The sequence below is a fragment of the Ciconia boyciana genome, chromosome 12 (assembly GCF_034638445.1).
Source record: "Ciconia boyciana chromosome 12, ASM3463844v1, whole genome shotgun sequence".
Lineage (NCBI taxonomy): Eukaryota > Metazoa > Chordata > Aves > Ciconiiformes > Ciconiidae > Ciconia > Ciconia boyciana.
Window position 1 is genome coordinate 21,842,163 of NC_132945.1, and position 27,432 is coordinate 21,869,594.

General features: G+C 44.6%; 2 protein-coding genes and 1 long non-coding RNA gene across 3 annotated transcripts in view; 1 reads left to right on the forward strand and 2 right to left on the reverse strand.

Annotated features, from left to right (window-relative positions):
• Positions 1-4,324: 4,324 nt before the first annotated feature.
• On the reverse strand, positions 4,325-5,759 carry LOC140658725 (uncharacterized). Its single transcript, XR_012044834.1, has 2 exons — positions 5,588-5,759; positions 4,325-4,896 (listed from the first exon to the last, which is right to left on the reverse strand). It is a non-coding gene; the product is annotated as an uncharacterized lncRNA (long non-coding RNA).
• A 1,408-nt stretch (positions 5,760-7,167) lies between these two features.
• Positions 7,168-21,032, reverse strand: LOC140658694 (palmitoyltransferase ZDHHC15-like). Its single transcript, XM_072877381.1, has 7 exons — positions 20,813-21,032; positions 12,372-12,466; positions 10,669-10,789; positions 9,762-9,831; positions 9,093-9,125; positions 7,879-7,999; positions 7,168-7,796 (listed from the first exon to the last, which is right to left on the reverse strand). Exons 1-7 carry the CDS (start codon positions 21,030-21,032, stop codon positions 7,737-7,739), a joined length of 720 nt encoding a protein of 239 aa, XP_072733482.1. The 3' UTR covers positions 7,168-7,736.
• A 605-nt stretch (positions 21,033-21,637) lies between these two features.
• The window catches only part of ABCB7 (ATP binding cassette subfamily B member 7), a 41,671-nt gene continuing 35,876 nt past the window's right edge, over positions 21,638-27,432 (forward strand). Inside the window, exon 1 of the mRNA XM_072876732.1 lies at positions 21,638-21,846. Coding sequence (XP_072732833.1) covers positions 21,679-21,846 — 168 coding nt within the window. The 5' untranslated portion in view covers positions 21,638-21,678. The remainder of the gene's footprint in view (positions 21,847-27,432) is intronic.

The following is a 27,432-nucleotide window of genomic DNA, read 5'->3' on the forward strand; positions in this document are numbered from 1 at the left end:
GGCACCGCCACTCAAGGCCGCGGCAGGAGCGCAGGCACGGGAGCGGGGCGGGGCGTTCCTGTCGGCGCCGCCCGGCGCGGTGACGTCTCGTCCCCGCCGCTCTCCCGCGCTTCGCGCCTCTGTCTCGAGCCGCTGGCCCGCAGCGGGCTCTGCGGCCGCCGGGGCGCCGGTAACGGCCTGTCAGGGCCCGCCGCCGGCCACCGGTCGCCCTCCGCCTCCTCCCGCCTTGCGGCAGGTTTTCCCCGGAGCCCAGCTGCGGGGCCCGCTCGGCGAGGGGCTGAATGGCGCCGCTCCGAGCCCGCCGGGCCCGCCGCACGGCACAAAACCTCCGCTGCAGGGTTTTTGTCTGTATTTGTTTGGTTGGTTTTTGGGGAGCTCTCAAGATACACGAAACTGTAATAGACATGAATTAGCGTAGGGCCACAGCAGAAAAAGAGGAGGGATTCAAGGAAACCCAAATATGTAATTGTGAACTTCTGAATACAAATCCCGATTGTCAGACTGATGCGTGCGTACGCAGAGATGGTTTGGATAGCTCAGCCCTGCAGCACAGGCTCCCAGCCGCATGATACATGTCCAGTATTTCCGCCGCATCAAGCTCTTTGGACATGCGCTACACAGAATATCCTGCGTGTGGATAAAAACCCCAAATTGTGGTATCGCGGTGTTTGACATAGCTCTAACGCCTCTCTAACGGAGACGTACAAAATCACTCAACAAACGTGTATTGTTAAACCTCACGATGCCATTCCGAGACAGGCGTGTTATTACAGTCTTATCTTCGTTCAATACGGAGAGAAGAGCAGGCTCCGTGTGCCTGGACACTGCGTCAGCAACAGAACCTGTTACATACCGCCAATGAGTCCCCAAAATTGAAGATGGAACACACGCATTCGATCATTCAGCTCATACTCTCTTCACTACAGACTAGTGCTACTTTTTGGCCTAATACAGTTTCAAAGCTCTGAAGCAAGCACCAGCTGCGTAAGAAATAAATACATTCCTCTCATGAAATACGAAGAGGAATGTGTAGTGTTCTGATGCAATATTGAAAATGACGTTCTGTCATTCATCTCGCCCTGAAAAAACACATCAGCAGGCTGGTGGAGAGGAGGCGATTAATTTTGAAAAAGGGATTAACAGTGCTAAACGCTAGCGGCTTAGTTTACAGATAACTAAGGGGAGACTACACCCCATGCTGCAAACATTTAAGAAGGGTGAGAAACGATTAATGATGACAGAAGGAAAGAGTACTGGAAGTAATGGGATCAAATTAAATACAGGAAAGCTAAAGATAAATATCTGGCAAATAATTGTCATAATGGAAATGTGATCGGACAGCTGGTATCCCCTCATTTAGGATATTTAGAATTAAAACAGCTAAGACATGAGAAAATTTTCTGCACTGAAAAATCTGGCATTACGTATATATGTATGTATGTACTTACGATATCAAGTGGCTATGTGGGATTTGATGGAAAAATTTCTAATTAATAATTTTAATAGGCCATTTTCATGAACAGAGCAAAAAAACAGCTTTAGAATTTCAGTTTTCTGCACTAAGTTGTCTCTACACTTTTAAGGCTACTAAGGTACTTAATACAGTTGGTATTAATATTTTCCCTGCAAATTTTGCCTGTACCTGCTGTTCCTTCTTTAACAACTCTCAATGCTGCTGCGTTTATTTCCTTCCCCTACTATTTCACTCTTTTTTCCATTTCCAGTCTTCTCTTTCTCCTCTTGATGCCAGTTCATTTTTTAGGTGACACCAGGTGACTGATACCTGTACCGGGCACTGCACAAACCCCAAAGAGACACAAAGAGAACGAGGCCGTACACCTGTAGCGGTCAGAAACATGACAACCCCTTCTCACAGTGACCTAACCAGGAGAACAAAGCTCATGCTGTAGACACAGAAAGCTAACAGACGAGTTTTATAAACTTACACTCTTTGAAGCAGCTTGCCCCCAAAAAATACCTGTTTCTCTGCAAATTTAGCTGTAGAAGCGGAGGATCTCCTTGCATAAGCCAGGCAGAAATCAATGCGTGCTCCAGAGTTGGCAGTCAGAGAAGATGACAGAAGCAGCTCGGTAGAAGAAATAGATGCTCTGGGAATGGAAATAACTCACCACAGAGGAGATTTGTGAACGGAATCCTAAAGGGACCTCATCTGGACTTTTTCCACACCGCCTCCCAAAGCGCCGTAAAATACTACGCTGCCAACACCAAAATACTAAACCGTTAAATGCTAAAATACTGTGGCAAACTCATATTGCGCTCGTCGGAGGGCTGCACTCGGGTAACTGGAGCACGGCCCCCAGTCCTTCCAAGAGCTGTGCAGAGAGCAGACCAGGGCTGGAGAGCAAGGTCAGTGTCCTGAACGACAGCACCTTATACCCTAACATGCTGTACAGCTGTGCCGGGGATGTCTCGCTACCCCCCACAGCAAAATGAAGATAAAAAATGAAGACACCCCGGCACACGGCGTGTTGGCGTGAAGACTAATGTGCTCATGTTCTCTCAACACTTTAAAGGCAGCATCTGGCCAATAAAAGGTATTGGAAGTGGGTCCTTAGCTAGCTTTTTCCTGTAAGAACCATACATCAGGGTGTAGTGCAGAAGCACAGAAATGCCAGTGTGGAGGTATTACATACCTCATAAAATCAAGGCATTCCGGAGGCAATAAACGGGAATTAATTTATTCTATTTATTTCAAAATAGATGAATGGGGGCAAACGCAGTCAGAATGGACAAAAACGATGACATTTGCAGAGGGATGTGAACTGTGAAATATAGGGCAGAATGAAAGGATGAACTGCAATAGAACAAGAGGTTTTATAAAAAGCGATAAAAATGGGCTCAAATGATTCCCAGGGGTATATTAATTCAGGCCCCGGAAGCATCAGTTTTTATCACAGAACCCTCAACGCCAAGCTTGATATCATTCCTTATAAACCCATTCTCATCCTGAATGTGTTTGATTATGACTGCGTTTCATCCCGATCAAGAACTAGTAACAAGCCACACGCTTATTTATAGTCTGGTAAGAAGCAGAGCTGGCAACTTAGACACTTCTGTGAAACGGGCTTCCCTGTGCGAAGAACGTACCCAAGTGGAGGGAGCGTTGCGACCAGGTCATAGGTAATTGCTGATAGGTGTGTGAATGCTTTCTGTTGAAGTACTGGAGGAACTATTAAGAAATCCCATTTATTGTACGGACAGAAGATGGTTCCAACTCACTCCACCCAAGGAAAAAAGCATTTCTAAAGATAGGGTTGGGGTACACTAAACCCTTCAAGGGGAATGTTAAAATGAGTCATGAACCCAAAGTTACAAATCCCATGAAATTCTTGGCAGAGAAAGGTCTGAATAAAAAGTTGGGGACAGCTTGGATGTGTCCTAACTCAGGATGCTCTTTGATGAAAGCTAAATCCCAGACAAGAGTTTCACTTCTAGATCTCAGCCACAAAACGACGACTGTCAGCTGAATAGCTGGAGGAAGAGGAGAAAAATCTCTGAGTTGACCTAAAGCATAGCTGGATATAAGCATGTCCTTAATATAATGCTTCATGCTTGCCTCTAAATGTAGTAACTGTTGTTAATGTACAGACTTCCATATGTAGTTTCTTCCTTCATTTTTACCTTCTCTCTATCTTGCATTAGGAATGGTTTCAAGGTATTTGGTAAACACTAAGACAGTTCCCCGGTATGGGCATGATATGATGGTCCTCAAGACCACCTTACTGCTCTATTTTATAGTTCCTGGTGTGACTTTGGACTTTCACAAGCAGCTAAAAAAAACGTGGGCGTATCTCTACTAAGCTTCACAAACCAATTTTGGAGCTGGTAATAGGTGTTGATGTGGAAGAGATGTCTTTCTGTGGTTAAATTAGGTGGAAGCTCATGAGCATTCAGCGAGGCAGTGGAGATGGCGCCTGCACGCTGAGGGATCACAGCGAGTTTGTTAACAATTGGGAACTAGTGAAACCGCACAGGGTGTGACTATTTACAACGAGACTGTTTTAGTCCTTGTATGTAAGGAATTATTGCACTAATAATGAGTAGAATTTGTCTACACTGTGCACTCAGTCTTTCTGTACTGTACTAAGAAAATGACTTTCAGAAATGAAGGGCAATACTGAAGAAAACGTTTAGAAGCCTTTTTGTTGTTGTATTTCCCTGTAGGATAAAGGGATTTGTCTTCCCATCTTTTCTTAACTGTCCCCATTTCTGTGCTATCTTGCTTCCCTTCTCTTTAACGTATTTCCTTGTCCTCAGGGGACTAGAAGTATTAACTTTAAACACGAAGCAGACAGTTAAAGTCTGATATATTGACGTTTATTACTGGCCATGCAGTGTCAGCTAATTAACAGTTTGAATTGTAGAAGTTTCAGTACTTGGTTAAAAATAAGCATTCAGAGAACAGTAACTAGGATACAGCACAATTCACATGAGTTTGAAATGTGACTCTTGACAGTTAACAAACCTAAAGACAAAACAATAATTAAAAAACAAAAAATTCAACTGACCTGGCTGTATGAATGTCAAGAAGATGGAAATTAATAAATCAGCTTATTGATGCCATAAACCAGTCATTTTATAAATAATACTATGCCTAGTGTACAACTGCTGATATTCCTGCAATATGGATAGAGCTTGTTTCTGGTTTGACTTCTAGACACATTACGCTGATTAAGTCAGGCTTCCCAATTAAATAATCTCTCATTTCTAGTAACGTATGGCCTGATCCTTCACAGTACCTCTAGCACTGTCCCCTGTGTCCGAGTGAAGTCCTCTGTTTTCCCTCTGACAGTTGTCAGGCAGGGCTGGCACAGCACTGGAATCCTAGAGGACGCTTCCTCAGATGGCCATGGCGGAGGCACACGCGATTCTGGCCTAGAGGAGGCAGCAATGGGATAAGCATCAAAAACTCAGCTGAGTACATTCTTGAAGGGAAAACCTTACAGGTGAACACAGTTGTGTATTTTATTCCACATGCAACTCAACTCATGTCTTGCAGATACCAATAACAAACCTCTCACTGAATTCAGTGAAAATGGGATTGGTCTTTAATTAGTACAGGCATTGTAGTTCATTTGTATTCTGGTAGCAACTCAAGGCCCCTACCAGGGATGCAACTCCAAGTGTGCCAGGTGTTATAATACATTATCTTTAGTCCCAGTCTTAACACGTTCAGAGATACTAAGTTAGAGGTAAAAGTGGAAAAGAGAAATGCTCAGGGCATTAGAAATTTTGTCGGCGTGCACCTGCTGGAAGATTGCCGTGCTGCGGTGAGGCCGCACCAGCACAGAACCTGCCACCCTCTGAGCTTTATGGCACTAAGCTGAGATTTGGCACTCGGTGTCAGACACCTCTGCCGGCATCAGAGACTTTGCAGTTACAATGCCCGTTTGCAGATGAGTGTCCAGTCCTCCCAAGCAGGTCTCGCCCCATATCCTTGCTCCACGCATTATCTCTTCTGTAGTTCGCAGCTTCCCAACAGATACTCTTTACTTAAGTAATAAAGCACAAAATGGTCGAAAATAACGCCAAAACATTCTGCAAAATGCTTCTCCCTCAGGCTCACCTTTCCTTTGGGGGTCTCTGTTTTGCTAGGCTAGGTGTTTCGCTACTTGAGACTTCATCAGAAAGTTCTCTCAGCTTGGATCGCCAATACAGGCAAACCAGAGCACAGGAGAAGCCGCCCTTTTTCAGTTTTGTCTCTAGAATAGCTGCTGTACAGATAAAGCGTCCCCTCCTTCTTCCTATATCAGACAAAAATAAAAATTACGTAAATTTCCCAAATATATTTCAAAGAACAAGAGAGGACAAATTGTGTCTGAAGTCTGACTTCTGGGGAAAAAGAAGAATGATTTGCATAAATCTGACAACTGGGCACTTGTATTCGGGAGAAATTTACAATTCCATATTCACACTTCCTTAAGTGATACCTCTGCGGCTCCCCGAGGGAAGGGGGACCCGGCGGGCGCCGATCCCCCCTCAGCCGCCCGCCCGCCCCGGCTCCCCCTCAGGCCGGCGCCGCGCGGCCTCCCCGGGCGCTGCCCGCCCCGCCGCCCCCGCGCCCCGCCGCGGGCTCACTTGTCCCTGATGATGGTCTGCAGCTCCCGGAGCTGGTCGTTCATGGGCAGCAGCTTCAGCTGCGGCCCCATCGGCGCCGCGCCGCCCTCCCCCGCCGGGATCGGCGGTGCCGCCGCCGCGGCGCCGTTGCTGCTGCTGCTGCTGCTGTCCGGGCTGGGGCAGCCGCTGTCCTCGCCGGGCTCCGCGAAGCGGATCAGCCGGGAGCCGCCGCCCGCTGTCGCCGTCGCCGGCTGCTCGTCCTGCGGCCGCGGGCCGAGCCGCTGGCTCTGGCAGAGCATCGCCTCCATGCGCCGGGGCGCGCCCCCGCGCCGGCCCTTGCCGCCATGTTGCGAAGAACAGGACCGCCACCAAGAGAAGGGGACCTCGCTAATCCCTGTGGGGACCCCACAGTAAAATCTGACTTCTCAGCCTTTGCACATCCCTTATATGCAGCCGCAGAGCTCAAGTCTCTGTGCCTTTCTTAGCATAAGAAGCAATTCCTGCTCCTGTCCCAGCAGCACCTCAGGAGGCATTTTATGTAACTGATTGGCCATTAAAGCATCAGAAATTTAATAAATTAATGCACAGCAAAGTTAAGTCACTTAAACACAGTCGTACAGAGTTAGCAGCAGAGGGGACAGAAAAAACTGGAGACAAAAGGCCAGTCTCTTACTGGAACTGTCAGTTGGCATTGCTTGCATAGGAATGCTAATCGATAACTGAATAAGAAGCATACTTTATTTCAGTCAACTTTTAAATTGAGAAAGGAGTCATGTGGGGATTAGAATACAAACAAGGTTTTTTGACCTTTTTTTTTCTTGTCAGTACAGATCAGTGCCAGGGTGTTCTACTTTGATACCCGAGGAGAGAAGGGAGCAGACGCTCTTTAAGAAATTAAGATTTTGGAAACCATCAGTTACAGTAAACAGTGGGGTAGCAACCCCAGGATCTGCCCTCTACGCCTTCCCTTGCTCGCTCTCTCGCTCTCCCTAAGTGCGAGGGACCTCATCCTTAAGATACCAATACAGAGAAAGTTAAAAAATAAAAAAAAAAATGCCCGGGCAGTTCAGGAAGCAACATAGGAGAAAACCACCCACCCACCCACAATTAATGGTTTCCTGTAATATGACTGAAATACGTAGGAGGTATTCTTGCAACCACTTGAAAAGCTTCAGAGGTTGACAGCTAAGAACGTCTACTTAGGAGACAATTATTTCCATCGTCAGGGGAAGTTTGGGGGGTTTTTAAGCACGGAGATATGGCCAGACAACAGCAGCTGTGTTGGGAGTTGGGAAGATGAACCACAGTCATGTCCAAGAGCCTAGCCTAACTCAAGCGGTGCTTATCCCTACGTAACACCTCTGATTTCAGGGGTGTGAGTCATGATATACCCTCATGTCTATTGAAAAGGCACCAGAACATTTCTGTAAACAGCAGTCCTGGGCTGTCCTTCAGTGAAGGGTGTCTTCGTTTGAAGGACACGGGAGTTTTCCAAACTGAGAAACTTGTGGGAAGTTGCCAAAGACTCTGAGATACATACATGCAAACACAAGAACAGGAAAAGGCTGTAACTTCGCTGCCAGAAGCTAAGGCCACAATTTGAAGTTCCTGAAGTCTACTGGCGTCTCGCTTTGTGCATTTCAGACACCTAATGGGAGTTATACGCAGAAAAGGGCACAGGAGAACACCTTAGGGAAGAAATGCAGACCCTCCATTGACTGAAAGCAAAAAAGGAACAAGAGTGACTAAACCCCACCAGACTCATAGGATATGAAAAAGTCACCAGATTTCACAACTTACTGTCCAATACTTAATGAAATACTTGAAGACTGTTGCAGCAATATACAAGCAATACAGCAAAGCATAGGCTAAGAACAGTAGAAAGAATTTGTAGTTAGAAAATCCAATGCAGTTATTCACCCTAGAGGACAAAAGCAAAGTTGAAATCAGGATATGTACAGCACACGGTGGTAACACAATGAATCCTACCATTTTCTTTGCTTTTATTAAGCCTCTTGATGGTGCCACACAATTTCGTCAATAAAGAGCTCCCCTTAGTGGTCAAAATGAAACGTGGCTAAAGTCTTCTGGCTTGTCACTTGAAGACTTCTTGCTATGCCAAGCAAAAGGACAGTTCATATTTTGGGGATCTGGTTTAAAGTTGGTACCACTGGTAAATTTGTCACGGAGGCAGGCTCCAACTACTCAGTGTCTGTTTCTTGTCTGCAAAGGTAATCAGATCGGGGATTTCTGTGTTCCTTCCTTCATTTGCAAAACTCAGGAGCCAGATTCACTGCTGCTTGTTTGTTTACACACAAAACAAATAAACCCAAATTTGACTATCATTCTCCACGCACAGGACAACTCTAAAAAGGAACGAGGGAACGCAGAAAAAGTCATAGGTGTTTGTCTCAAAACTCGGGTTGGAAAAATCCTCTACAATTTAGGATTACCAGGGAGGTTCAGCTGGGGAACTGTTTGTGTTGCTTCTGATTTCTGAAATCTTCCTTTTAAAAAAGCAGAGGGAGTTTAAGCAATTTAGTGGCAGCAGTTCTCAAGAAGCGTAAAGCTTAATTCATCCGTGCACCATTCTACACAAACTGTCTCTGGCCATGCACAGGTGGCAGGCATCATTTCAGAAACAATCTCCGTGCAAATATGATTACTGAAAGCAACCACCAACTGCATGCCGAAATGATCATACAGCCCAAATTAAAGGCAAAGTTGAAGCCCCTTTAAAACTTGAATAATAGCCAAAGGGTGAATTAGCAGTTGGGTTTTAAGTGATATCGATACAACAGCTTTTTACACGTAGCTTATGGAACATGAATGCTCTGTCTTTCAAAATATCAAACATCCCAGGCAATTTCAAAGTGTAATTATTTTATACATTTCCCAACATGGAGAGATGCACGGTCTAAAATGAAAGAGGCATACAGGCACTATTCTGTGGAAGAAATAGATTTAAACAGCCTCTCTTTTCAAAACACTACAAACCAATATCTAGAACATACCATGGACAGTGATGATCCATTTTTAGCACACATCTGCAAAGGGACAAAAAAGAAAAAATGAAGATTTTTATTTGGTACTTAATTGCCAACTGCAGATCAATAGCAACAGCCTCTGGTTCTTGTGAGCTTTCTACACGACACAGACTCAAGATAATACTGTCTCTTGGAATTTTTTAAGGTAGGTAGGTATCATTTTAAGATGGAACATTTATTACTTTTTCAAGATCAACCAATGTCCTCGGTAGTCTGCAAGATAAAAGGAAATGAAAATGATTTCTGCCCTAGAGGGCTTAAAACTTTTGCAAAACACCACAGGTAAAGGCCTGGAATATTTAAAAAAAAAATTAAAAAAAAAAAAAAGAAAAGTCAAAATCATACTTTATTTTAACCTGCCTAGGTTAGTCAGTTAATTGTCACTAGATGCCATGTTTTCTAGCACCTTAACACTGCTGACACACTTGTAGGTGTGGGAACTGCAAACACTTCAGGGCCACAGAGAGCAGAAATGCAAATGCCAGCGCTGTCACACAGGAACACACGCTGTCGGCTGCAGCTGGGCCAGAGGTACGTGGGTACCTTCATGTGTGCAAGAGACGTGAAGGACCGGCCCGTTCGCATAACTTAGTGGTGACTATATTCACTGCAGGGAAAAACAATCCAGTAACTTACGTAGCACAAACGGAACAATGGTGACAACGGTCAGGTTTTATCAGCTGGCATCGATCACAGAATCGAACACCTGAAATTACAGGCACATTAAGACCAAGTAATAGAAAAGTGTTCTTTTTCACATGTTAGTTAATATTCCGCTCAGTTCCTAACTATTCATATTCTTTCCTCCGTCACTTCAAAAGAGGAGAGCATTTGCAGCTGATTTTTGCTGCCAGGTCATCATCAGATAAGCAATGCTCATAATTCTTCCGGAGACTTGCAGATGCGGGAACAATCCTCACTGCAAAGCATACAACAGCTTAAAAGCGATAAAACAGAATTGTACGCTTCCCTCTGGCTTCCACGCTTACTCAGACTTTACAAACATTCCATTTTGATAATTGCCTGTATAGCAGCTCTTTCCTTCAGAATTCTTTGGCTTGGCTGACAGAAATGAACAGGTCAGAGCCTCCAATATGAGCACAGATTTCTCTCTAGCTTTGAAAGGAGTGCAGTATGCATTTAATCACAGAACAAGGTCCAAAAATCTCTTCACAGAATTATGTCCTGCATGTCCAAGCTAGACTCCACTTCAAGTAAAAACGACTACAGATTTTGTCATTCTATTACTAGTACGAGACACAGACAACAGAAGTAGGCTTTTGAACTGTAAATACAAAGGGTAACGTATTGCTTCTCAAAGGCAGCACCTGGTACCCCCCGAAGATGAACCCAAGCGTCCAAGGCTTTTTGTTTTCCCAAACATAAAACCTGAGACAAAAGGCAGTAAGACTATTCGCGCAAGAGTTACTCAGCACACGCAGGGGCACTAGGAACGCCCTGCGGGTCAGCAGTATCAGCTGGATTATGCCGCTTCAGCGTGCTTGATTAGATTTAGGGACACAAAGCTCTCTGCTTAGCTGACCTCCATTCCCCGTTCTGGTGTACACCGGCAACTTCCTTGCAATTTCGGCGAGAATTTGCCTCTGCACTTCCGGCCTTTCTTCATTTTCGTAGCGTTCTTTGTCAGCATAGGACATATGGTACTAGAAGCAGAAGTGACGAGAGCAGCAGTTACCCACGGGTAGCAGAGATAGTATTGCAAATACAGGCAAGTTTGGAAAAGTTTTTACCTCCCACTCCTTCTGATGAGATTAATCTAATGTGAAAATGTGTTTGTTAAAAAAACAAAGAGAGATAGTAAGTGCTGGATAGGCAGAATACTATGCGATACATCAATAAGAAATGCAAAAGTGAAATTAAGGATCACAACACAACATACTGGAATTGCTACTGCTGCTGCCTTAGATTACCATTTTTCATGAATAACATTACTAACTGCGATAAGGACACTTTAAGCACTTCCCTTGTGAGCAAGAACCTGTCCCCAGCCACAGTTTTATATTTCTAAAACTGGGATTAGTTGTTATTTATAAATCCACATTCTTGTAATTAGGATCCGGTTACAGTCATGTACATTTGGAGTGCCACACAAACATCATCCTCATTCCGTTGCTCCAAACATAGTGTTCTATGAGTACTTCATAAAGAGGTAAACCAAAATGCAATAAAAATCCACCAATCCGAGCAGCATGGAAAAGTAAATATTTGGTTGAAAAAGAACTGAAACAAATGCCTGCCTCTGACTGTCCTGTGCTCAAACCACTAAATCATACCCTTGTCCTAAAACAAGCCACCTACGTTAAAAAAACAATACCAAACCCTTAACTAAGTATTATTCATGAAACGTTCTCCTTTTGTCACAGTGAACTCCAGTTTCTCTTTACCATCGTATATTGTTACATTTCTCTTTCGTGACGCTGCTGACCAGGGAACTACAAGGGCTGGAGCTCCTGGAGCTCCACGTATTCCCAGCACCAAATTAAAAGCCACAGGCTGCGCACCCAGCCCCAGTCCGCACTTTCACAGGCGTGCGACATCAGAATCTCAGCATGTCTAAAGGGAAAATGATTCTTCTCTCCCTCACTATCACAAGAAAGAGCCTGACAAAGGAAGCAAACTTCACCCCTGCAGACAGGCCTGCTCCAGCCGGCAAAGGGCTCCCGGCAGAGCAGGCAGGGCTGGACTTCGGTGGGACACGGAATGTTCACATACGCACCACAACCATCTGGCTCGAGAGATCAAGAAACCCCGCTACCATTGCAAATGCAGCCGTTTCCACCTGCACTGTAACATCTTCCATGAAGAGTGAAAACCAAAACTGAAGGTCCTTACTCAGGAGACTCCAGTAAGGCTAGGTTAGGGAAGGTCCTCAGGATTTGGCTTGCAACTTGTTAAATGCTTAGAGAGCAACCGCACTATAAATATGTTAGTTAAGAATCATCAGTCCTATTATCCTCCACATGAAAAATCCTGTCCGCTCCTGGAACACCTCAAAAGGCAGCTTTAGAAGTTAACACCATCTCTGCTTTAAATCAAGCTCTTTGGGGAGGTAAAGGATTCTCAGAGCAGTAAATTACGCAGTTTTTATGGAGAACGCTAGGTCACTTTCCATCTCTTTAGGAAATCCAATCAGTTGTGCAGACCAACTAGACTGAAGGATTTTTGAGTTCTCTTTAGCGTCCCTGCTTTTGTTCTGCAATGAATGAAAAGTGCTTGGACTCTTACCTTTTTGCCTGGCTGCACCGGGAGAGTAAAAATAGACTTCCAGTATGTCCACACAAAGAGCACAAAGAGAATATGGAATATTATAAGATAGGCCACTAAAAAACAAAACAAAACAAAACACAAGCAGAACAATGACTTCTTAAGTAAAAGTTTCATTCATGATGGGCATAATTCCAATCTTTCACCAAAAAAAAGTGGGAGAAATGAAATATAGGGACTCACCCTATCTTCTCCTCCCTTCCTTCCTAGGTCCTGATGTGTGGTTCAAAACTGACTGTGCTGTGGGAAATAATGCTGAGCCTGCAAACAGCGATTCATTTGTACTGAGGCGGAAGCAACTCCTGAAGCAGAAACAAAGCTGGAATCATCAACTGCCACATACTGAATTTCTCCTTTCCTGTCTGTCATGCCTGGCAAGCCTTAGAGCTTTGTCAAAAAACCATGGAAGCCCTACCCAAAACAGTTGTTCCGTGTGAACCCCACTGCTTGCAGAAAGACTCCCTCAACAGCCCTGTCTTTTTGCATCCCCCTTCCAGTGTGCTGCCTAAGAGGAGCTGGAGAAGCAGTGCTGCTATTTAGTCCATACCTTCTCTTTGCCCTGACGGGTGATGTTTCAGAAACACCCAGTAGAAACTCAAGGCTGTTGGTCACCTCCCTGGGCAAGAGAAATTTCCAATGTGCCTGACAGAGCCCTAGAAGGAAGGAAGGTGAGGAGGGTCCCAGATTAGTCGTCCAGGCTTCTCCGTTCCTTGAGATGCTCCTTGCTGCACTGCTCAACCCCCTGCACCCCAAAAAAACCCAACCCTCCCTTGCAACTCCTTCACGAGGTGAAAAAACCTCCTTATTCAAGTCAGAAAGTTCCAGGAGACGGACAGCCTCTGAGGCTCCCATGGCCCAATACAACATTAAAACTGTGCTGCTAATAGGCTCTCATCCCCCAAATTAGTCCATATCTTATTTCTCCATGTCCCCCCCGCCTTCCTCCCAACATTGCAACTTCAAATTGTAAATCTTTGTTTAACTCGTGCATTTCTCTTACCGCATTTCCACGGCCAAACACCTCATTATTGGTGGCTTCTGAACAGGAGGAAATAAAAGCTTACATTTGTGCCTTGGCCAAGACGAATGCTCTGCGGACAGAAGGCTCTGTGTTCTCTCATTTCCTTGGCAGGACTAACAACCTTGGCCACTTTAGGGGAGGCTACCGTATTAGCGGGGGCGGGGGGGAGGGGGCGAGAAAAAAAAGAAACAAAACCAACCATCAACGACAAAAAAAGCTCAAGAATGGTGCGGTGTATTCGCAGTGAGCCAGAACTGAACTTGGAGACAGCAGAAGGGTCAGGATATGTCAAAGTAGAAAGCTGAGACGAAGGGAAGAGGGACGGATCTGCCGAACGACAGCTTCCAAGACAGCCCGACCAACTGCAGCAGCAGAGCTGTGGAGCCCTTCGGCCCTTGACAGCCCCCAAGCTGAAGCTCCCGATGCCGTATCGCCGTCAGGGTCCCCGAGCCCCTTCTGCACTCCTACCTCCTTTAGCCCATTGAGGGGACACAGGCAGGCGGATGAGTATGACATAGATGGTGTTGGTAATGAAACAGATGGGAGATGGTGTCGACTCTCTCCGTTGAAGGCTCCTGCATTCCTGCACAGAATTTCGGCACGTGTGCGGTGAGCCCCACGCAGCCTGTGCACACCTGATTTACTGCCCAGGCGTTGATCCTTGGTGCAGCACATGCCTGGGAAAACCAGACCCGCTGTGGATTCATTATAGATTTGATCTACTCACGGGCAGTGGCCCAGCTGAGGTTGGACGCCTCTGCCACGTGCGCTAGACTAACGGAACTGCGGAGATGCAGTAGATGTTTCTGGATATCCCATGGCCCAAACCTAGTTGCTGCTTTGACCAAGCTGGCTGGCACCTAAAACTCCTGGATGAAGATGGCAGAGTCAACAGAGCTGGCGAGGACTCTTTGTTAACGGGTGGAAACTCAAATGGTGTTTAGCATTGCCATCTTTCAAGTTGTGCTCTTGTCTCTGTTTGGGGCGGGCTGCACGGAAACAGAAGGAAGTTAAGTCCTGTTTGTTGCTGATGGAGTTGTTACTTGTAGCGTTCCAATAAATGAGTTCATTTCCTTAGGATACATTCAGCTCCTTGTGCCTGGAGGCACCTTATGCTTTATGCTCCTGCTTCAAGTATAGAGGATGCTCCAGGAGTGAACGGAGGTTACAGAGAGCAGAGCTGATGAAAATGGTTGGTTTTAACGCAGACAGGGCAGCGATGTAACGTGGCCACATCGGGCTTGCCATCCCAATTGCTGCTTGGCCCATCTTCAGAAATAAGTCCAACCTTAGAGAAAGACGTAAAAGTAAACTCACCTTGCCAGCAAAGCGTTCTCTAAAATGAATGTTCATGAAAATGCTCGCTTCCTTTGAACCTAAGCATCCTGAAACGATTCTCCTCAAGCACTGGAAGCTTGGTCAGGTGTACGAGTTTGCTTGCAGTTCACCTCTCATCAGCCTACGGAACCACTACAGTTTAGCTCTCGCCTCTTTTAGGCCCCATCTAATTATGCAACTTAACTACAGCGAGGACAACAGTTTTGCTGAACATGCAACGGCCTCGTCATCATATTTTCATGTGGGGAGACGAAGGAAAAGGCTATTTTGTGTAAAGTTCAAGCATTTCTACGGGGCTTGACTGATGTGGAAAAGGCAGAGCCCCCTCCAGTGTATCTGAAGGCAAATCCCTTTTTCTCGTGTGTCTTGCGTGTGCCCACATCTACCTGAACAGAAAAGCATAAATCTTGGAGATTTTCCTACCCGTTTTGCTTCAGGACTGTAGTTCATTAACTACAAGAAACGCAGTTTCATTACTGTGCATTAACCAATGACTTTCCTATTACCACTGCTGTCTCCATCAAAGAATCATTTATGGAAAACAAGGGCAGAGGGAACAACATGCTTTGGCAGCTTTAAGATTAGACGCCCAAAGCTTTTTACCCTCTGCCTTATATTTTTATGTTAAAGTATCATGAGATATTACCATATTTTTCATTATTATTTGTGGCACTAAATACTGCGGCACACAGTGCCAGATGGCTAATATTCAGAATAAAAATAATGCAAGGCCAATCTTAGAAAGACTCAATGCACATGTAACAGCATATATTCTACAACCAATACAACACTGGACAAAAACGCAAAGTGCCAGAACAGACTGAGATAAAATAACCAAAATACATGACAGATTATTTAAAAAATAAGAACAGAAAAAAACCACCAAAATCCCACCAAAAAAAAAAGCCCAAAAGAAAAAACAAAACAAAAACCGGAAAAACCTTGAAATTGAAGTAGAGCTTTCGTGACACGCGGTGAGCGCGGCAGGACGGCTACAGCCCCTCGCCGAGCGGGCCCTGCAGCTGACAGGGGGCTCGGCGGTCCCTGGGGAAAACACTGCAAACACTGTCTGCATGAAGGCTGCTCTCAGCTGAGTTTCTGATGCCATGTGCCTCCGCCATGGCCATCTGAGGAAGCATCCTCTAGGATCCCAGTGCTGTGCCAGCCCTGCCTGACAATGGTCAGCGGGAAAACAGGGGACTTCGCTCGGATACAGGGGACTTTGTCCTTGGTGGTCTTGAGACCTTGTAATGGGTGTAATTTTTCAAAAGATCTATGCTTAGCATAGTGTTAAAATCCAGCTCTTTTAAAGTGTTTGAAGCAAGAAAAAAGGAAATGCTCCAACACATTAGTCACTGGTAATTAGGGTGGTTTGTGGCTATAATGTGAGAGGTTAAACAGTCTTTTCCATTGGCTGGCATTCTGGTTAGGATTTTAGAGGCGTTCTAGTTAGGATTTTAGATAGTTTTGTAGCCCTGTGTTATCTGTGATAGAACTAACTGACATGATAAATTTTAAAATATTTGTAAAACAGCTAACAGTATGTTCATAGAACATGTAACCTGTTTGCGGTAACAAAATATAGGATGTCTTGCTTAGTGTTAAGGTGGACAAAAACATGTTTTTTAAGAAGAAAATAAAAATGCCATTTTTGTAACATAATAAAACATTTTAAAATACAGCTCATTTATGCCAGGTATTCAATTGACTATGAAATATAATTCACACTGTACTTCAAGTGTATGTGTAGCTGCCCTGTTCTTAAATGTAAGGTCTGAGGATTAATAGTTCACATCTTTAATTTCTTTGCATTCATTTCTTCCCATTAATTTTCCCTCTTTCTTCATATACTTTGGTGAAGCATTCCCCTCCTTGTGTTCCAATACTGTTGATTCTAAATTATAACTGAGTATTGTCACTTTTCTTTATCCTCTAGCCTGACTGCTGAATTAATTTGATTTCCACAGCTCTGGGGGCACTTTCATTTAGTCCGATGCCTGCCGTAACTGGAATCGTCAATGTTACCGTATGAAATACAGGTTCCAGTCTCCCCTTGGCATACTGATTATCTGGCATTCAGTGTTGATTCCTCCCATTTTATAGGAATGTTTAATAATTATAAATCTTAGTTGTAGAAATAGTCTTTATGAAATTGTACTCTGCTTTTTTACAGCTGGAAGAAACAAGTACTTGTCGCTATAAGTGAAGTTCATTACAATGTTATAATCATATTAAACACCTTTAATGAGAAAGAACTTAAAACCGTTAATAAACTCTAATTAAGGTGTTATTTCACCTCCATGCGCCAGGGCTTATATTTCTTCTGCTGAGCTGCTTCTGTCATCTTCTCTGACTGCCAGCTCAGGAGTGTGCATTTCTGTCTGTCTCCAAGCAGATCCTCCGCTTCCACACTAAATCTGCAGAGAAACAGATACTTTTTTTTTGTGGCAAGCTACTTTAAACAATGTAAAAATAAACACTGTAAACTCCCCTTGAAGGGTTTAGTGTACCCCAGCCCTATCTTTAGAAATGCTTTTTTCCTTGGGTGGAGTGAGTTGGAACCATCTTCTGTCCGTACAATAAATGGGATTTCTTAATAGTTCCTCCAGTACTTCAACAGAAAGCATTCACACACCTATCAGCAATTACCTATGACCTGGTCGCAACGCTCCCTCCACTTGGGTACGTTCTTCGCACAGGGAAGCCCGTTTCACAGAAGTGTCTAAGTTGCCAGCTCTGCTTCTTACCAGACTATAAATAAGCGTGTGGCTTGTTACTAGTTCTTGATCGGGATGAAACGCAGTCATAATCAAACACATTCAGGATGAGAATGGGTTTATAAGGAATGATATCAAGCTTGGCGTTGAGGGTTCTGTGATAAAAACTGATGCTTCCGGGGCCTGAATTAATATACCCCTGGGAATCATTTGAGCCCATTTTTATCGCTTTTTATAAAACCTCTTGTTCTATTGCAGTTCATCCTTTCATTCTGCCCTATATTTCACAGTTCACATCCCTCTGCAAATGTCATCGTTTTTGTCCATTCTGACTGCGTTTGCCCCCATTCATCTATTTTGAAATAAATAGAATAAATTAATTCCCGTTTATTGCCTCCGAAATGCCTTGATTTTATGAGGTATGTAATACCTCCACACTGGCATTTCTGTGCTTCTGCACTACACCCTGATGTATGGTTCTTACAGGAAAAAGCTAGCTAAGGACCCACTTCCAATACCTTTTATTGGCCAGATGCTGCCTTTAAAGTGTTGAGAGAACATGAGCACATTAGTCTTCACGCCAACACGCCGTGTGCCGGGGTGTCTTCATTTTTTATCTTCATTTTGCTGTGGGGGTAGCGAGACATCCCGGCACAGCTGTACAGCATGTTAGGGTATAAGGTGCTGTCGTTCAGGACACTGACCTTGCTCTCCAGCCCTGGTCTGCTCTCTGCACAGCTCTTGGAAGGACTGGGGGCCGTGCTCCAGTTACCCGAGTGCAGCCCTCCGACGAGCGCAATATGAGTTTGCCACAGTATTTTAGCATTTAACGGTTTAGTATTTTGGTGTTGGCAGCGTAGTATTTTACGGCGCTTTGGGAGGCGGTGTGGAAAAAGTCCAGATGAGGTCCCTTTAGGATTCCGTTCACAAATCTCCTCTGTGGTGAGTTATTTCCATTCCCAGAGCATCTATTTCTTCTACCGAGCTGCTTCTGTCATCTTCTCTGACTGCCAACTCTGGAGCACGCATTGATTTCTGCCTGGCTTATGCAAGGAGATCCTCCGCTTCTACAGCTAAATTTGCAGAGAAACAGGTATTTTTTGGGGGCAAGCTGCTTCAAAGAGTGTAAGTTTATAAAACTCGTCTGTTAGCTTTCTGTGTCTACAGCATGAGCTTTGTTCTCCTGGTTAGGTCACTGTGAGAAGGGGTTGTCATGTTTCTGACCGCTACAGGTGTACGGCCTCGTTCTCTTTGTGTCTCTTTGGGGTTTGTGCAGTGCCCGGTACAGGTATCAGTCACCTGGTGTCACCTAAAAAATGAACTGGTATCAAGAGGAGAAAGAGAAGACTGGAAATGGAAAAAAGAGTGAAATAGTAGGGGAAGGAAATAAACGCAGCAGCATTGAGAGTTGTTAAAGAAGGAACAGCAGGTACAGGCAAAATTTGCAGGGAAAATATTAATACCAACTGTATTAAGTACCTTAGTAGCCTTAAAAGTGTAGAGACAGCTTAGTGCAGAAAACTGAAATTCTAAAGCTGTTTTTTTGCTCTGTTCATGAAAATGGCCTATTAAAATTATTAATTAGAAATTTTTCCATCAAATCCCACATAGCCACTTGATATCGTAAGTACATACATACATATATACGTAATGCCAGATTTTTCAGTGCAGAAAATTTTCTCATGTCTTAGCTGTTTTAATTCTAAATATCCTAAATGAGGGGATACCAGCTGTCCGATCACATTTCCATTATGACAATTATTTGCCAGATATTTATCTTTAGCTTTCCTGTATTTAATTTGATCCCATTACTTCCAGTACTCTTTCCTTCTGTCATCATTAATCGTTTCTCACCCTTCTTAAATGTTTGCAGCATGGGGTGTAGTCTCCCCTTAGTTATCTGTAAACTAAGCCGCTAGCGTTTAGCACTGTTAATCCCTTTTTCAAAATTAATCGCCTCCTCTCCACCAGCCTGCTGATGTGTTTTTTCAGGGCGAGATGAATGACAGAACGTCATTTTCAATATTGCATCAGAACACTACACATTCCTCTTCGTATTTCATGAGGGGAATGTATTTATTTCTTACGCAGCTGGTGCTTGCTTCAGAGCTTTGAAACTGTATTAGGCCAAAAAGTAGCACTAGTCTGTAGTGAAGAGAGTATGAGCTGAATGATCGAATGCGTGTGTTCCATCTTCAATTTTGGGGACTCATTGGCGGTATGTAACAGGTTCTGTTGCTGACGCAGTGTCCAGGCACACGGAGCCTGCTCTTCTCTCCGTATTGAACGAAGATAAGACTGTAATAACACGCTTGTCTCGGAATGGCATCGTGAGGTTTAACAATACACGTTTGTTGAGTGATTTTGTACGTCTCCGTTAGAGAGGCGTTAGAGCTATGTCAAACACCGCGATACCACAATTTGGGGTTTTTATCCACACGCAGGATATTCTGTGTAGCGCATGTCCAAAGAGCTTGATGCGGCGGAAATACTGGACATGTATCATGCGGCTGGGAGCCTGTGCTGCAGGGCTGAGCTATCCAGCATGCACTGTATCTGCATTTGTACACTGTATGTATGAAGGCTATCTCAGCAGTGTGTGCAGCAACATTGCAGAAACATTTGAAATCACTGGAAAGCTGCTGCAGTGTTGGCCAGCCTGTCTGTCCAGGCTGTCCTTGACAAAGAGTCACAATTACCACATTTTGCCTGGTCAAGCTTCCATGTTGAAACGGGCATACCGAAGGAAGAGGATGTATGGAAGCCATAAGCCTAGAATTGCTGCTTATCTTTCTGCATGATGCCACTGGGCGGCACTGTTCAGACCGAGCTCTGCCCAATGCAATTATGATGAAGAATTAGATTAGTGACAGAGAAATGTCGCCTCTGTCGTTTAAAGTGAATCCTGGTCAGAAGGAAAGTTCTGTATCAAAGCACAGGCTAGAGACAGCCTGCCTCGTTAAAAATCAGCTTTAAGCCAATTGTCCTCTTCCTTTCTGTCTGTCTGTCTGTCTTTCTTCCCTGCAAATGAGCTTACAACTCTCCCTCAAGGCAAGAGCATCAGTAGTCAAGCTCTGGTAGCTTTGAAGAAATCTTTATGTGATTAAAAATGCCACACAGTGTTACAGCTTCCTCACGGCTCTGCATGCCAATCAGATGAGAGTATACAGGCCATTGTGAATGTAATCCATGGCATATCTCTGTCTTCCTAAATTGGTGTTTAATTAGGAACCATACTATTGCTTCGTTATTCTGGTCTCAAAGGAACTATGGCTGAGCTGTGATCACAGTGGCGTTAGCCGAAGGAGTTCTCTGAGGTAGCTCACAGCTTATCTGCGGGAAGGGCATGGAATACAGAACTAGGTCTGTGCGGAGACGTGCCATGCCACGTGCCGTCTCGATTACACCTTCCCCTCCGGCCGGTGCTCCCCTCACGGCTCTGCGGGCTGAGGCCTGTCTGTGCCCGAGCCGAGGAAACTGCCGGGGCAGCCGCTCTGCGGGGTCCCCGAAATCTGCCGAGAGGGACGTGTGCCAGCTCAGGCCCATCTTCTCGTCTGACAGTGACCTCGGTGTCCGGCTGTGCATGGAGACAGCGTGGCTGCGCTAACCGGCAGTTTGGAAGAAGCACCCTACCGAACGAGGGACTTTATGAAGTACCGCCATATTAATGGAGCTGCTGACCAGTATGAGCAATGCTTACAGTTGCATGGTTTGGGCTTGAGGACCCCCATATTTCAACAGTCCAATTTCTCGAAAAGGGTGCCTTTATCTTCACAGTCAGAACAAAAATCCTCTTGAGGAGGTGACAGCTCGGGAAGGGCTTGGCCGCTCCCCAGCTCGGCGCCCGTCCCGCTCGGGGCGCCAGGGCAGGGCTGAGGGCAGCCTCGGCGCCCTCCCGCCTCGCCGCTGCCCGCCGGCAACACCAAACGGCCCCGCGTTGCCGCGCCCGTGGCCGCAGGAGGCGGCGGGCGGCGGCCGGGCGAGGGCTCTCCAGGGCGGGAGCGCGGTCCCCGCGGGCTCCGGGCGCGCAGCGGGGGCGCGGAGCGGGGCGCTGCCATGGCGACGTGCCCTGCCTTCTCCTCAGGCCGGCCGGGCCGGGAGCGGGCTCCGCCCCGCCGCTCCTCCCGCCCCGCCGCTCCTCCCAGCGGGTCCGCCGGCGTCCCACAATCCTCTCGTCTCCTGCCCTCGCAAGATGGCGCTGCTGGGGGCTCCGCGGAGCCTGGCGGCAGCCGCTTCCCGTAAGCGGCGGCTGCTCGCCCTCGCCCTGCTGCGGCCTCCGGCGGCCGCCGCCGCCTGCGCGCAGGGCTGGCTTGCGGGGAGCGGGCGGCAGCGGGCCCACGCGGCCCCGGGGAGCGGCCAGGTGCGTGGGGGCGCCGGCCCCGGCCGAGGGCGGGCGGCGGAGGAGGGCGCCGGGGGCGGGCGGTGAGGGGCTGAGGAGGGGCGCCGGGCCCCGCGGCGCTGCCCCCGCGAGCTCTGCGAGGACGGCCTGTTTCGTCCTTGCCTTGCCCGGTTGTCAGCGCTCGCCGCCCGGCAGGGGCCCGGTGGGTCGGGGGGGGCCGGTGCCGCCGCCTCGCTCCCGGAAGCCGCCCCTGCCGTCCGCCCCGGCGGGGGAGCCCCTTGCAGAGGGGCTGGGGGGCATGGCGTGGCCCTCGCTGTGCAGCGTGCGTGGAGAGTGGTTTGGTCGTGACTGAGAAGGTCTTGGGCAAAGTTTGGGCCCAGACAACTTCAGGCTGAACCTTTCCCTCCCTTGTGGTCGTGTTTAGGTGACCGTTCCGTCTCTTTACGCTGCGTTCGAGCATTTGATCATCTTTCTGTGGACAAGCATTGAAAAAAAATGCCTTCGAACGGATGCTAAACATTTGTGTAGAGAATAACTTATGCCGACAGCTAATTTTGCCGTTATGTAGGGAAAAGAAATTGGAATTGGAATTCTTTCCGTCAGCAGTGGAAGGCTGTAATGTGTTCCAGTGAATGATTTTTTTGTTACAAGTAAAGGATTGAGTATGCATCTCAAGTTGAATGAGTCCAGCTTTCAATAATTCATATGCATTTTTCAAAGTGAGGGAAGGAAGTGTATCTCAAAGACTGAATGAACTTTCCATAAACTCTCGGATAGCTACTGTTTCTGTTTGATAATGGCCTTCCCCCCCTGCCCCCCCAGAGTACCACTGTTTAGGACTAGCTTTTCATTGTCACCTGCCTTGATTAGTTGCCCCTGACAGGCAGACCTCTGTCATGGACTACAGTCAAGTCCATATTACTTTGTAGATGAAATGAGCAGGAGTGAAGTAGTAAATTTTGGGGAGTTTTAGTTTTGAAACTTGTTTAAGACAAGAAGCTGAGAGTTGAAGTTGATGCAGACCAAATATATTTGGATATGTTAAAATCTATCTGAGTACTTGGTGTTGTCCAGTGTTCCTGGAAACTTATTTCAGATGTTAGTAAATAAACAACGCTATCATGGTGATGCATAGAAGTATTAATTTTAATCCTATTTTCCTTTTGAATGTTTTTATTTTCATGTGAGAAATGCCAATTCTTGCTGATAAGTCTTAATTGCCACATGTTGCTAAATGCTGATTTGCTCTAGATTTTCTGAACTAGAGAGCTAAGGCTGTGTCTGTAGTATATATATGTATTCATCTCTTTGGCCTTTTAGTTTCTAGGCATGTCTGTGTTGGAAAGTGGTCAACTATGCATTTCTTTTTTTACAGCCTGGTGATTAATTTTTACTTCACCTCTGCATCAAGCTCTATTTGGATGAAAATTAGAATTAATTAAATGCACAAGCAAGATCTTACATTTCGTTAAATAAAATCTTTGTGCCACATTATGACAAATAGGCAACACATTTTATGTAAGTGTGTTGTGCAAATTTATTTGATTATTATCTAGCAGGAGGCTCAAACTTGGTGTTCTGGAGTTTTTGGTTATAATGTCCTTCAAAATTTTGGGAGCAGTTGACATGATTTTTTAAATATTTAATTGAATCTTCTGATAGAGGAAAATGCACTGTCCTGTGATTTCAATTTCCTTTTTTCTTTTCTTCTCATTTGTCAGCTCGTTCAAGAAATATCGTGCCTGCGCCAACAGAAGTGACTGTTAAAAGTTGGCTAGGCACTTCAGCAGGTTGTATTTTGGAGTGATTAGCCATTGATTTTTATAAATTAGGTAATTCAGCATTTAAAAAATCTTCTGGGAGCAAATATGTGCATCCTATTTTAGTTTCAGTTATTTAATTATTTTGCTATGTTTATATGCTAATGAGGACTGTAAATATTTTTAATGAGCTTATTCTGAGATCTTTTCTCTATATTAAAAAATGGAAGAAACGCACCTGGTATTGCATTTAAAACAACTTAAACTTGTTTGCCACGGTCCTAAGCTGCATCCTGCGCAGTTGTCTGGGAATAAGGTTTAATGAACATAGCGTTTTATAGCAGGTGTTCTTGTGAAAGCCTCAGGCTACAGTGTGATGACACATCTTAGTATATATACTTTAGTGTGTGGAAAAGCTCTTATATTACCTTTATTGCTATATTCTAGGTATCAAATATGGGTTAGATTTTGCACTAGCTTGTTGAGTATAACCAAGAGCAGTAAATGTGGAAGAAATGCCCGTGATGCAGCCTCTTAATCTCACATGGGATGGGAGATGGGCAGGACCCAACCGCTTGTGAAATCCAGGTAGTTGGCTGTAATGGCATGTCTTCCCCAAAGTGTTCCTAAATAGCAAGGACCTTCCCGGGAGGGCGCACCTAATGTGACAATATACCAGCAATACGGTGCTCCTCACTGCTGTAGGAAAATCACTCTTGTGAGTAAAATCAGCTGTACAACCACAGTTCTGCTTTTATTGCTATAACTACACAAATAGCAGAGGGTTGTGACAGCATAGCTGTGTCTGTCAAGAGCTGTGCCTTTCGCAGCTCAGACTGCTAAACGGTATAGCCATAGCTTAACATGTGAGGAAAAAAACGTGATTAAAGGAAGGAGAAAGCTCTGGTGAAATATGACCAGAAAAGCAAAGTTACTAACCATTCTTTTTGAAAAAGGTGATTTCAAACACTTGCTCGTCATCCTTCTACTCTACTTTCCATCTGTGCAGTACTTGATCCCCCTTGTCTTCATTGTTTCATGTCAGTTGTAAGCTTTTTTAAGCTTACAATTAATTGTAAGCTTAATTGTATTGTAATACAATATATGTATTTTCTGTGGCACTTAGTACAATGAGATTCAAATACAGTAGAGTTGTTTGGGTGCTGTTGCATTACAGATCCATGTCTTTCTTCCCTCACACTTAGATTTTTCAGTAGTTTTGATTAGACTCTTGCTTTTCTGAGTGATAGGACATGTAATATTTGTATCCTGGAGAGGAAAATAGCTAAATTTATGGAGGGGAAAAGCAGGTGTCATAAATATTGTGGAACTGTGATCAGACTCCATTTCTTGATATTGAGATCAGTTTGTATTTCTGTAAATGTAGCTCTTTCAGTTCACCCTCCTGTAGTTGGAGCAGGCAGGGGTTCATTGTGTCAAAACTCATGTTTTGAATTTAGGATCTCTGCTGAGTCGTAATAGAGAGAATGGGTATGTTGGATGTGGCCTGCTCGGTAAACTTTGAAAAGTAACCAAACAAAGACTGTATTTTTTTCTAGGAAGCTTAGAAGGTTTTTGCAGAACAGTTTGCCTGCATCCAAAATAAAAGCAATGGCAAATTCTATTCAGTCTAAAACTTAAATGGAAGGAAAATAGTATTTGACTGAAAAGGTCCAACAGCCTTTAAATAAGGATAATTATTTTACTAGGAATCTGTATAAGTCAAGAAATACACCAAGGGGTTTCTTTCAGAGAGGACTTTGGCGGTTATAGAAAGCAGGGCTTTGTAAATTATTCTAAGTATAACGGTAAAAAATAGAAGAGACTTTTTTTTTTTCCCCTTGCATTATCTTGCCCTTCCAGCTGCCACATGGCATGTGATAAAAAGTGTGTTCTTCTGCATAATTTAATAATATCCCTTGCTCTGGAAGTGGTTGTAAGAGAAGTTTCAGGTATTTTCGTTAAATTTATTTATATTTTGCCCCATCCCCCCACCCCCTTTTTTTTTACCTGAAACCTGGTCTGTTCTGTAAAATTATTCTGATGTTTATTGTCCAGATGTCATTTCACGTGTCTGTGTGCATTGCTGAATTCTCTTCTCTAGACTTTGATGCTGCATTTGAACAGCTTGATGCATGGGAACTATTAATCAACCGTCTCCGTTAGTCAACAGTCTTTACTGACAGATATATGCTTTGTAACGGAGTATTTGAAATTCCTTGAATTTTCAAAATCCCTTTATAGAGAAAGTATTGCTGCTGAGCAGATCAGCAATCCCATATGTCTGTCTATAAAAATGGACATCTAATAATACTGAAAATTGTTACGAGGAAGGATATGTAATGAAGTAGAACAGATGGAAATATGGGAACTTGATCTGAAAGTCATTTGGGGAATACGGGGGGGGGGGGGGGGGGCGGGGCACAGGGTAAGCAACACTCCCTGTAGTAGGGGATGCTGTGGTGTACACTGGGGTGCCTGCTGTGATGCTGTGTGGGTTTTCTGTTCTGCCATTGAGATGTGTTTTACCAAAACAAGCCAAATGTGAGGGTGTATTAGTAAGAAGTTACAGGGGAAACTCCTTAAGGTATCTTTTTCTTACCCTTCTTGCTTTCATTTGCTCTGGGTATGTGTACAGAGCAATTGCGTGTTGGCCATTGTTAAACATAACTCCACTTAAGTTTATATTGTTCATATTGGTGACAGTCTGTGTTTATACCAGAATATTTTCACCTTTTCTCTCATCTTCCTCTGCTCTTTCCTGTTCATCTTTTTTTTTTTTCCTTGCTTTGCAAACCCAGGAAAATTAACAGTGGGACTTGAATACTGCACAGGTACTTGAATCCTACCTTGAGTTATCTTTTCTGTTGCGGTTTAAAAAAAACCCATCTCCATTAGATTAATGCGGTACGTCTTGAACAGTACATAACATAATTCCAGAGAGAAGCTTCTAAGTGTGGATTTGACCTTGCGCAGATGTGTTTAATCCCTGTTGTTTGCTTGCATTTATAGTATTTAAACTACTACCAATAGTCATGACACTTTAGCAATATGACTTTTATGTGCAATCAGTACTAGGCATCTGTTTCACGCTTTAGAGTATTTAGAATCATATCCAAAAACACATTAAAAGAACATAATGGTGCGGAGTCAGGCAGTCAAAAGTTAGGAAATGCCAGAATTAAAGTTCCCTGCATGATTTCTTAAATTCAGAAATAAGCAGGACTTGCTCTTGCTCCTTTAAAGCAATAACCTGCTACTGTGATCTGTTGCAGTAAGGTTCAAGTATGCCTTTCCTTTGTAGTCTTAAATCTATTGGGAAAGAGTTGTAGCGAGGGCAAGTGGAGTCCCAGGTCTGCCCGTGGGATGTGCGAGAGTGACAGGGTAAGCTTCAGTCCCACTTGTCGGGGCGGTTTTGCTGATAATACTGTGATGGCCGGATGACTTCTCAGTGAAGTAAATTGTTCACCTTGTTTAATTTTGTATTTCTTTGCTGAGATTTGGTTTTTAGCAGGAGCTTGGGAGAGGATTGAAACCTCCAGTCTTCCAGGCTCAAGACTGAAAATAAGAACTTAAGTTTTCCTGTGTACCTTGTGCAAATCTTTTCATCTTTTTCCTGTATTTATCTCTTAACCCCATGACAGTTTATAGCTTCAGTCAAGTAAGCAGGCTATCTAATGCAGTAGTTGAGACCAGATCTGCTGGTGTTTCAATAGAAGTTGTTTCTGTGATGTTTTTTGTCTCATACATCAGTCAAAAGAAAACTTTGTGAACTTTGGGGTCAATGATATGAATTATTAGTAAAATATTTTTATTATGTCCTATGAGTACACTCTGGAAGAACAGT